The sequence below is a fragment of the Penaeus japonicus genome, unplaced genomic scaffold, assembly GCF_977035675.1.
Source record: "Penaeus japonicus unplaced genomic scaffold, GWHDUDI00000001_assembly GWHDUDI00000002, whole genome shotgun sequence".
Lineage (NCBI taxonomy): Eukaryota > Metazoa > Arthropoda > Malacostraca > Decapoda > Penaeidae > Penaeus > Penaeus japonicus.
Window position 1 is genome coordinate 17249420 of NW_028234404.1, and position 12500 is coordinate 17261919.

The window sequence follows — 12500 nt, forward strand, 5'->3', positions numbered from 1 at the left end:
CTTGAAGCTGTAAGGAAGGCATAAGCGAAAATGGTAGAAAGTTTCATGAAAAAGATGCTTTGCTGCCTCATTACATCCCTCCCGATCCGGGAAAAGGAGACTGTGACTGGGGGACCCTTGATTGACGGTCGGCTCATCTGGACTCACGATCTCCAATTCGTCTTGTACCCGTAGGACATATCATTACGATGGAGTCGGTAAACACTATTCTTAACCAGGCCTTTCACCAGATAAGTCACGGGTCCATTGCGCTTTGTAATACTCGAGGGACCTGTCCAGCATTCTATGAAACCAGTGGTTTCCCAAGGATGACATTTTCGTAAAATTTGGCAACCAACATCTAAATCAGTAGCAGGTATTAGGATAAGAATAAGCCAGATTTGCGGAGCAGATGCTACGCCGGGCTTGTATGCACTGAGGCGAGCCCGCCTGTGTCAGTGTGTGCTGACTCGTGAGAGAATGTGCCAACGAGTGTTGACTCGATCTGAGCTTGGTCCTTACCCAACGCAGTGCCCAGCTACGTCAGTAACCGCCAGGTAACAGTGGAAACTCACGACCACGGGGATGTGAAGTCGACGCGCTACCAATGAGCTACCAGACGGCTACTGCATTCTTTACTTGCAAGTACAGCTGCATCACGTGCCTGAATTAATTTTCCAAATATTTCATTAACAGGCTTATTTACAGCCAATTTGTTTGTTAACCCAACTGGAAAATGAATCGACCGTCTAAGGATCAAATATAGGGTTGGTTGAAGAGTTGATAGCAAATCTAACATGAGGTATCATCGTGTCCCCACGACGAGGATTCTTCTCAGTCAGTGCATATAAAGTATCTAACTATTCTGTAAGTTTATCTTATTTTCCAGCAGCTTACAAACACTTCTTAGAAGAGAATTGCAAAATTCAGTACTAATATCACATATAAAAGCTTGTAGTGGACCAAAGATCGTGATGAAATTATTAATCAAAGCATTCGTGACAGTTACTACTTGTTTATCTTTGAGATGTATAAGGTGAGTAAAACGTGGTAATTTATCTACAATTACCAAGACATACTTGAAATCATTGTCCGACTTTGGCAATTGAACGAGATCCATGGTGATTCGCTCAAGGATGCCAACTGCATGTGGAGCATCTGCTAATGGTGCTCGATGCCCTTGTTGAGCTTTAAGCTTTTTGCAAGTTAAACACTTATATAATTCCTAGTATAGCTAAGTGAATAAGAAAAATATATTCTTGGAGTCTCCTATATGTACGATAGGTCCTTTGATGACCAGCAATCTTACTTGCGCTTAGGGAGGGATCAACCTGCAATGGACGAAATACTCTAGGATCTGAAGTAGTCAGATCTACAGATGTTATTTGATTAATCTGCCTTAATAAAAGATCTGCATGATCTTTGTAGAAGACTTTACAATCATGACTCTATTTCATGACTCCGGCGCGTCATTCTAGCAGATTTAGTCGGACGTCTAAATATATAGACTAATGGCTTAGGATCCGTATAGCTGTGAAATTTACCGCCATATACGTAAGAATGAAATGCCTTGATAGTTTCAATAATAGCTAAAGCCTCCAATTCAGTCGTTGAATAACGAATCTCAGCGTCTCTAAGTTTGCGACTCTAATAAGAAACAGAGTGAGATTGTCCATCATGTTTTTGGATAAGACAAGCACTAACGGCTCGCTGATTTGCATCTGTATGAATTTTAAAAAGCAAGTCAAAATAAGGACGTTTAAAGAGAGGAGCAATAACTAATGTTTCCTTTAAACTAACTAAAGCTCACTCATGTTCTGATTTCCATTTTAAAAAATGGAGTTTTTAGAGTGATCTTTGATATGCCTGCGAAAATATCCAGCAGTACCCATAATCCTTCTCACCTGTCATGAGCTGGTGGGTGTGGGAAGGTCACATATGGCCTTCACTTTACTAGAGTCAGATTGTACACCTGCAGCAGAAATGAGGAATCCTAATAATTGAAGTTCTTAGCAAGCAATCTCCCATTTTGCCATGTATGATTTGAATCCTGCTCGAGACAAAATTTTAGTGGTTTCATCCAGATGATTAAGATGATCAGAAAAAAAAATCCTACTATAGATTACGATATCGTCTAGATAACACAGTGGGTCACGACCTAAAACAAGACCAAGTTAGCCAACCTTTGATAAGTGCTCGGAGCCGACTTTAAACTGCATGGCATTCGAATCCATTAAAAGCGGTCTGTCCAAATGTCCATCCGAAAATGCCATTTTAGGGCGATATGCCTTGTTAATCTCGGAGGGACAAGAGCAAGTGGAAAGACTCTGCGCATATAAGAATTAGGTTAGGGTATGAATATTACTGGGGGTTAGGTGTTCCGACAGGTGAACAAGAAAAAAATATTGGGTGTGTACGTTACCAAGGTCACACACCTTGGTACACTATATCTTACAGTGTCCCATGCTTCAGATATACAGAAACAAAGAGATAGTTGGACTCCCCGAACAGGCTGTATGGATGATTAGGAATGGCCAGGTTATTGAAATTTTGAAAAAAAAGTACAAACCTTTTGCATCAATCACATAACTGTAGTTGGTAAATGCTCATATAAGACGTGACTTCCCTTCTGATGGGACTATGATAGCCCGAGCATGGTTTTCTTAAGATGTGGGTGAATGTCATTTGTGATACAGCACACAACAAATATTTTTATAGCCAGCCTGATTCCTTCTTTCCTTCGGGAGCATAATTATATTTGTTAACATGCATATACATCACATATTCAATTATGTGTTATGTGATATCTGGAGAGGATTTATCATAATGATAAGCTAGCTTTGCGGAGCAGATGTGCCGCCGGGTTTATATGCACCGAGGTGAGCTCGCCTGTGTCAGCGTGTGCTGACTGGTCGACCTGAGCTTGGAGGTCAATCGAAGGAAAGCCTTCGCAAATCTCTCTGAACTGAACTGAACTGGGCGCGGCCGCGCGCGCGTGTGTGTTTGTGTGAGAGACAGAGGGGTAGCTGGACCTGTGTGTATGTTTGCGTGTGTGTGTCCCTTGCTATCTCTCTCTCTCTCTCTCTCTCTCTCTCTATCTATCTATCTATCTATCTCTATCTCTATCTCTATATCTCTCGCTCTATCTATATTTCTATTTTATCTCTATATCTCTCGCTCTATCTATATTTCTATTTTATCTCTATCTCTCTATATCCATTTTTTATATATCTATCTATCTATCTCTATCTCTGTATCTCTCTCTATCTATATTTCTATTTTATCTCTATCTCTCTATATCCATTTTTATATGTGTGTATGTGTGTGTGTGTGTCCCTTGCTATCTCTCCCTCTCTCTCTCTCTCTCTCTCTCTCTCTCTCTATCTATCTATCTATCTATCTATCTATCTATCTATCTATCTGTCTGTCTATCTATCTCTATCTCTATATCTCTCTTTCTATCTATATTTCTATTTTATCTCTATCTCTCTATATCCATTTTCTCTCTCTCTCTCTCTCTCTCTCTCTCTCTCTCTCTCTCTCTCTCTCTCTCTCTCTCTCTCTCTCTCTCTCTCTCTCTCTCTCTCTCTCTCTCTCTCTCTCTCTCTCTCTCTCTCTCTCTCTCTCTTTTTTTTCTCTCTCTCTCTCTCTTTCTCTCTCTCTCGATCAGATAACGACCGATGGCTCTAAGTAATTATTTGAAATGTATTACTTGGAACGTCAACAGTTTGCAGAAACGCAAGGCAACTCTCTCTCAATATCCTCACACTGAGGATGTTGGTGTATGTTGCCTTCGAGAAGTCAGAACTAGTGCTCGCTATGCAAAAATTGCGGGATACACTTATTATGACAAACTTAATATGGCTAATCCCCCTACAAGAGGGCTTAGCATATATATAAAGAACTACATACCATCCAAAGTGATCGATGACAGACGTGACACGTGCTGAATATCTCAGTGTTAAATTATTTCTTGATGGCAAAACTTTTTTTTTTAATGTATATAATCCGCATGATAGTGAAGAGGTACCTAAACCTCCTGACAATATGATACATAATGATGCTTTGTTATTTTGTGGAGATTTTAATGTTCACCATATATTAATTTTACTATAGACATTGGTTTGTCTTTGACATGATCAGTGATATATAAAGTTTTTTTTACCTACCAGATAAAACATGTATATATGTTAACCAGTATAATGCAGCCCCTCAGGTATGTAAGATTTGTGCTTGACTAAGCCCTTTACGCAATAGAAGCTTAGCCAGTTTGGATAGATGCTTGACATCTTACCCTGGCTTTTTGCAGGGCATGTAAACTGTTCTGCAAATAAACTATATCAAATCAAACCAATCTCTCTCTCTCTCTCTCTCTCTCTCTCTCTCTCTCTCTCTCTCTCTCTCTCTCTCTCTCTCTCTCTCTCTCTCTCTCTCTCTCTCTCTCTCTCTCTCTCTCTCTCTCTCTCTCTCTCTATCTATCTATCTATCTATCTCTCTCTCACTCACTCTGTGTGTGTGTGTGTGTGTGCGTGCGTGTCTATCTTGCTTCTCTTTCTTGCTCTCTCTCTCTCTATCTATCTATCTCTATCTCTCTATCTCTATCTATCTCTATTTCTCTCTATCTCTATCTATCTCTATTTCTCTCTATCTCTATCTATGTCTCTATTTCTCTCTCTCTTTATTTCTCTCTCTCTCTCTATTTCTCTCTCTTCATTTCTATCTCTATATCTCTCTATCTCTATTTCTATTTCTCTTTATCTCTATTTCTATCTCTATCTTTATTTCTATCTCTCTCTATCTCTACTTCTATTTTATCTCTATCTCTCTATCTATTTCTATCTCTCCCTCTTTATTTCTATTTCTCTCTATCTCTACTTCTATTTTATCTCTATCTCTCTATCTATTTCTATCTCTCTCTTTATTTCTATTTTTCTCTCTCTCTATTTTTGTCTCTATCTCTCTCTATCTTTATTTCTGTCTCTATCTATCTCTATCTCTATTTCAATTTTATATCTATCTCTCTATATCTATTTCTATCTCTCTCTCTTTATTTCTATTTTTCTCTCTCTCTATTTCTGTCTCTATCTCAATTCCTCTCTCTTTCTCTCTATCTCAATTTCTCTCTCCCTCTCTATCTATCTATCTATCTCAGTTTCTCCCCCCCCCCCCCTCTCTCTCTCTCTCTCTCTCTCTCTCTCTCTCTCTCTCTCTCTCTCTCTCTCTCTCTCTCTCTCTCTCTCTCTCTCTCTCTCTCTCTCTCTCTCTCTCTCTCTCTATCTATCTATCTATCTATCTCTTTGTATGTATGTGTGTGTGCGTACGTGCGCGCGAATATCTTGCTACAGTTACATAGTACGTAGTAGTCTTTTGATATACTTGATGTAAAAACAAAATACACAATATAGGAGCTGAGAGCCACAGAAACATTTTAGGTCAGGATGACAGCCCCAACCCCAGATTAAAAGGGACAAGAGAAGGATTAGGTCTAGGAGGCAAGTTTCAGACAACCTGCAAGACACCCTCGACAACTCCAGGGAAATATTAATGTTTTTTTCTCCACAATTGTGTAGTCAAGGAACAATGCTCCAAGAAAGCTTAACAAGGGACATATTTTACTTTCGATAGTATCATCTCTTTGGGTTGCCGAGCATAGCAGGGACCACAAGTTAAGTCATGCAGGTCAAGGGAACTGTCTACTGCTCCAAGGTCGACAAATGCCTGGGGCCTCTTCAGACTGGACCATGCATATCTATGTGAACCTAGATATTAGTAAGAGGTTGATCTTTTTATCATGAGCCTAATCATGTCAGAGATGAAGACCTAGACCTCCCTTTTGCTACAGAAGTAATGAGATGGTCTTTCAATGAGTCATCCCGAGCTATGATGCTGATCCGGCACTTTCGTTGTAGAATAATCTCATAGATGAAAAGTGGATAAAGCGAATTGGCCTGCTTTAACACCAAGACACTGACAACATGGATGTGCTTGAAACCAGTTCCATTGAACATAGCATATGTGCTAGTAATACTTCAGGATACTACCCCAGAGAGTTGTCAGGTATGAATTTTCTGCAAAGACAGGAAGCACTAGTCTACCAATAGAGTTAAGAGTCACTCATGAATGTCTTCATGTTGACAATTTAACCTCATCAGAATCAAGGGCGTCGATACCACATTTTCTCTGAGGGTAATATGAAGGTCAAATAATGAGATTCCTTATGCAATCATTTGTACCTAGGCTATCAAGGTGACCTTGCATTCCAGTGATTCATCAATACATCCTGGGAGACCCAATCCCCCCCAGGGTTAGAAGAGGGCTGACATCCCAAATCGTAAGGTACTACCCCATACCTCTTCTTTGCTGTTTAGGCAAAATAAAGAGAATGGAAGTGAACATCTACAAGCAAATCTTCATGGATTCACTGTGGGCATGAGCACAGCTCACACTTTAGCCACTTTCCTAAATATCTTTGCAGAAAAGGCCTTTGAGTTGACAAACTCTCTTGTCATTTTGGAGATCCTAACAAGGAGGAGAATCAGAGATAAGCTCCTTGTCTGGATAGGAGACTATTTTAGGAACAAAATTAACATTGAAGTTCCAGGGTCATCATTGGGAGCTTGAAAATGGTGGATCCTCAGTCCAGCTCCATTCCGGAAAATCCATGGAGACGAAAAGAAATGAAAAATTCATAACCATCAGTGCAGCAACCAGCCACTGAATTTTCAATATGGTGGCAAACATATGAATTATGTAAGCCATGTGGTTCAAGTTGCATTACATATTTTGATGACTATACAAACAGTTGTAGGTGCACCAAGGTGGCTGATCAAATTCACCATATGGAGCTTCTGATGCATGAAAGTCTTTGTATAAGATATATGCAGCTTATGCAGAGAGTAAGCAAAACATCCAGTCTCTCCTAAAACCTTCCTTTATCATCAGCTGTTAAGTATCACTCATACCAAGCTTACTATGCACATCAAGAGTGCTTAGATAATGTTGCAGACACAGGACACTGAATAGAGTTAGAATTTCATGATAGGACACTCAGTCCTATTTTTACTTATAAGCCTGTTACCGTATAGTCTATTTCACTAATTGTTTCCTGTTGCTGTAAAACTACTTGCTGTAGAGAAGTAAATCTGTAGGGATGGACTGTATTGTACTTCAGTGTGTTCCTCATGTGATGATCAAACCTGTTCAAATACTTGTGAGCCTGATGAAGATGTGGCTTAGGTTGTTGTAGAACTGACGGCATGAGCAAAAATTACATCAATGATCATTTTAGCATATATTGTTACAAGTAATTCAACCACTCACAAGTAAATGTCAAGATTGTATTATAAATGTTTAAATGAAGACGGTGTATAATCTGTTCCATGTATTAGTTATTTATTAATTCATTTAGCAGTTATCTTACAACAGCTTTGTTTATATAAACTGAATCACCAAATAGATGACCCATTTGGTATTGTTGTCTTTAAATTGAGCTTCATCATAAAATAAATACCAGAAACAGGTAAGGACAACATTTGCTATGAAGCACGCACCCATTTGAGAAATTGCAAAAGGGATCATTATTTACCTAAAAAAATAAATAGATGGGTTTAATAAAACAAAAACTATTTCTCATGGTTTATTTCATGATACATAATTGTTTACACTATATTTGGTAGAAAATGTGAAGTGACGAGCGACATTGACCTTCCATCAGTAAGGCGCAAAGTCCCTTGTCGCAACACAAATTACAAGTGAGATGAGAGGTTCTGGTTGCCTGACACATTACCCCCAAATTGGGCAATTTACTATTTAACAGAATTGAGTCAACAAAATATTGTGAGTCCTGAGCGTCTACTGCTTGCAAAAAAGTGAAAAATAACCAGAACTGTCTTATAACACTTGTAATCTGCCCTCAGGAAGAGTTGCTTAGCATTACTTTTCTTAAACACTCTACAGTCACCAAATAACAACATAAGCAAACCTAGCTTTGAAAATTACCATAAGCATCCATCCTTTATAGTTACATGAGACATTAAATCCAGTTTCTGGGGTTCACATCTTGTTGTCTCTGTAGAGTTAATTTGCTCATCTTTAGATCTAATCAAAATGCTATCCATTGAATATACCACAAGTCTGACAAGTGTGAACTACCACTGAAACATTCTTCTGTATCTTACGATATCACTTCTATGCCTTCACAATCGGGATGACATAAATAACTGGGCAAGTATATAGTCCCTTACAGCTGTAAGGGTAAAATATAACCTAAAACTCCACAACTCCTGGTAAATTGTTGTGCTGTCAAAATTCCTAGCTTCAGTGAGTGCAATCCCCTGGTTTCCTGATGTGGGGAGTTTCTTGCAACAAACATCCTCCTCAGAAATTAACGCTTGCATGCACAAGATCATTATACAAATTCTTTATTTCTAAGCTGATATAAATTCATCTTTTATCTGATTCTCGCACAAATTATCTTCCTTTAGGCAGATTTATATATTTAAAGCCCATGATAACACAGGCTAACACAATTTCACAAAAGTATACGAGAAACAGACAGAAATTTCAAATGTTCAGAACTTAGCACTTGTTATATCCAAATCCCTTGAATCCTGGTCATGTCAGTGGATCATGGTGAAATATTTATAAATATGTATTATTTATAAATATACTATAATCATATTCTTTGCAGAACAAGAATATGGAAACATTTATGCTGTATCTATGCACTCATTTCATGTGAGGTATCAGATATTCAGCTCTACAGTTCTAAACATATGCAACTTCTAACAGAATCAAGCAACACAGCTTTCAGAGTACACAGAGAATGTTTAAATGTTTATAATGTTTATACCGGAGTGTCAAAAGTAAACACCTTGCAGACTAAATTTGCATCATATTTTGTCACAAAGCTAAATTCCCTATTTAAAACACAGGATAAGTTAGCCTTAGAGAACAAAGTGCTATGATTACAACTTGTCTTCTTGTTGAATTGGCAAATAACATACATTGATTAACTGATGAAGACACTTCATAACTTCATTAGTTAATTTCATGCCACTTTCCCAATGTTCAACAGTGATGTTTACCATGATAACTTGGTTATATAATGTCAATGTGGTACAATTCATGCAGTGGTAATACTTGAAGTTCTCCTACCCGCTACAGTATAATTAAACATCTAGCAATCCCAGTGTTTAAGTATCAATAACCTTTAATGCGTGGTTACATTGACATTACTATAAAAGGAAACAATGGCTGTGTAATTCTAATCTACAGAGAGAGACAAAACTACTGGGTAGGGGGACATCTCATTTATGAGCCAATTCTAATTTTCACTTGTGGCTTGTGAATTCTTATACAAAATCAGAGCATTTCTTTCCAGACAAGTTGAATACTGATCCTGGAAGTTTCAACCATAATTCAAAGTAAAAATCAATCACTAGAACATTTATGTTTTGTTTTTTTCTATATGTTTAATACATATGATATTGCTTTTTCCTGCTGAAAAGAATTTTAAGTCAACAAGAAGATCAGAATCACTGAAGCTTTTTCAGTGAAGCCCCATACTTAATCTGGACAAGTTTATCCCCCTAAAAAATTGTCAGATATAGCCATGGAACAAGAACAGTGATCCTGATCTTAAATGGGCTTTTCATCACTTGAGTGCCTTTGGATATCAGCTACAGATACACACATATCTGAAAACTGATATTCCTTTTCAGTTTAATAGTGGCTCATTTAGAATATTATACTACATGAACAAATTGGCCCACTCTTCTTTATCACAACACAAAAGAGCTTATCACAGATTCTCTTTGTGTCAGCTGATGTCATCCTTTTACCATAAAAAACGGTGATTCACTCTCCTGGTATTGTCATTTAGGAGCATCTGCTGTGTCCCCCTCCCATTAGCACCCGTCCTCCCTGGTTGAGTAACAACAAGCACTGTCTACTATGAAGCTTAATCACACATATCCTATATGTATAGAAATGGTACAAAGAAATTAATAACAGATAGACAATACTTAACATACATACAAAAATTGTCATTGATGGAATTAAAATCCAAGAAAGGTGCTTTAAATGTCTTGCATGTATGCCTATATTGCCTAATACTGAGTTTTCAACATGAATTAATCCTACCTAAAAGCAGTAGAAAAAAGCATTCGTTTATCTACTCAAGAGTTTGAGCATTATATACTTTTGGGGAATTTCCTCTTCCGATCTTTTTATTTTTTTGTGGTTAAATAGTACATATGCATAGATAGAAAGCATGACCTCTCTAGTTCAGGTGGTATTACACCTTGATATTATCATTACTAATGAAATGCAAATCAATAATGTAAAGTCTGCTTAGTTGAGGACAGGCAAAGATTATACTGGCAACATTTACTGGGGACTACATGGTCAACACTTGAGCTTCTGTGACATGTTGGCATATTCTGGAGCCTTCACTGATCTTCTGGTTGAAAGTGGATAGTGAATCAAGTGCAGAGTGTTAAATGCCTTTTTTTTATCTTTCAATAGCTGGAAAGGATGAAGTGTACTTCCTCTCCATCTGTCATCTGAGGCTTTATCACCTATCAACACACCTGCAACTTCAAGCTATTTTGCATGTCCACTTTGATTGACTCAATGAATAACCACCAAAACATTACCAGAAGATAGATAATGGCTATTGTCAGATACAGGAGAAATCTGCCAATATATGATATAGGAGTATGACTTTGCACTGACTTAAAATCTATCATTATATATTCACTTTCACACAATTCTAACACTATAAAGAAGCAATGCACACATACTTACACATCAACATTTTGTCTTAGAGTCATAAGAAATGTTTACAATGGAAATATCTTTAAGTAGAAACTGATTATTTGACAATGAGAATTTGTCAATTGTTCCTAAGATAAATGAATTCAATATACAAATAAAAATGACCTAGCGAGATGCCTTACAATACAGTGGATATTTGGATAATGTGACTTTCCCACCAATTTTGTCTTAAGTTTTAAATGCTGGTAAATGTTTCTTTTTCCTTCAATACAAGATCTGCCACATTAAGACATAAAATTGCTGGTCAAGTCATATATTGTCTTGCAAGCTGCTGAAATGAAGCAACACCTAGGAACGCTGCGGCAAAAGAGTTGACAGGGAGATAGCTTTCTGAACGTGCACTAACAGGGATGCCACTGAAACAATTATATCTCTTTTTTATATATACCTCATGAGGTTTATTTCTACTGCAAGCAAGAAACATTTTTTTAGCCCATGATGACTGCATTTCAAATAACCTCACGTCATTACAAGTCACCTAGTATCCAAACCTACGCCATTCTCCCTGTCAGTCTCATTAATGGACTACTGCTGGTAGATTGGAAAAAATGGTAAAACTGAGCGTAATGGTTACATCTGCGTCACAAAGGTTCTGGCAAACACTGACAGGTTGATCCCCCGCTCCTGACTAGACCTTGGTTGTATCACAAAAGTATGTAGAACACCAAACAAGTCGAGAGTCACTCCCACATAGCACCGTCACGGATGACTCACAGCAATACTTAGTTCATCTCACACTATCACACAGCACATATGGTCCAATGGCCAATGAAGACATTCTGTTCACTGCTATGGTTAAGAATTCACTGACGGTGTGGCCCTCAAATTACCGGTGCAAATTACACTGCAACAGAAGCATTTGCTTTCATATTCACATTTCAAACTGAGCACAGGGCAGAAAAAGAATACTGCTACTGTTACGTGATACACGACACTGCAAGAAACACTCAAAGCAAAAAACGTCAATCAGCTCGCGGTGGTAACGAGGGAGTACAACAATGGAGTTCACAGCAGGTTAATAATTCTCATGAGCGGGGGGGGACTGTGACGCAGTAACAATTAAGAAGACGTGGGTCACCCCTATGAACACAGAATTAGATATTCGATCTTCAACACAAGAGAACAACTGCTGCTGATTTACCATTTATTACAGTGCTTGGAGTATACATGTATTTAATGAGGTATCTGGAACTATTTTAAATTAGAGAGCTAAGATGTAAATGATGCACAATTTCCTCTGTTATTCTATACATTTTATCACAAATACTACCTTCTTCCTTGTAGTATATGGCCTCCGCTATTAATGTCCTCTGTGCTCATTTCAATAATGCGTCTAGGGGTGAGGGTCTATATATACGTTTATATATAATCATATCATATCTAGTAGCAGATCTTGTCTCAGTGTTCAGCTTGGGTGTTCAGAATCAATAATCAGCGTGCAGTGACATGGGGGCGGTAATCAGGCTGCCTCGTATGGCACGGGGTTTGGGAGGTCCTGCAGTGGGGTCTGGAGGACCTCACACATTCATCTCGTCGCTAACCATCCTTAGGCCTCCATTTTGAATGTGGGCAGCTGCTTCATTTCTGAAATATGAAGGAATAATGAGTGCCACTTCAACCGTGACATTTTTCACTCTACTCTTTTCTTCTGTGGAATCATTTGTTTTACTGCTTATTTGCAT

At 38.1% G+C, this 12500-nt stretch overlaps 1 protein-coding gene across 1 annotated transcript in view; it reads right to left on the reverse strand.

Annotated features, from left to right (window-relative positions):
- Positions 1–7602: 7602 nt before the first annotated feature.
- The window catches only part of Dscam1 (Down syndrome cell adhesion molecule 1), a 365478-nt gene continuing 360580 nt past the window's right edge, over positions 7603–12500 (reverse strand). Inside the window, 1 exon segment of the mRNA XM_086548222.1 lies at positions 7603–12402. Coding sequence (XP_086404348.1) covers positions 12336–12402 — 67 coding nt within the window. The 3' untranslated portion in view covers positions 7603–12335.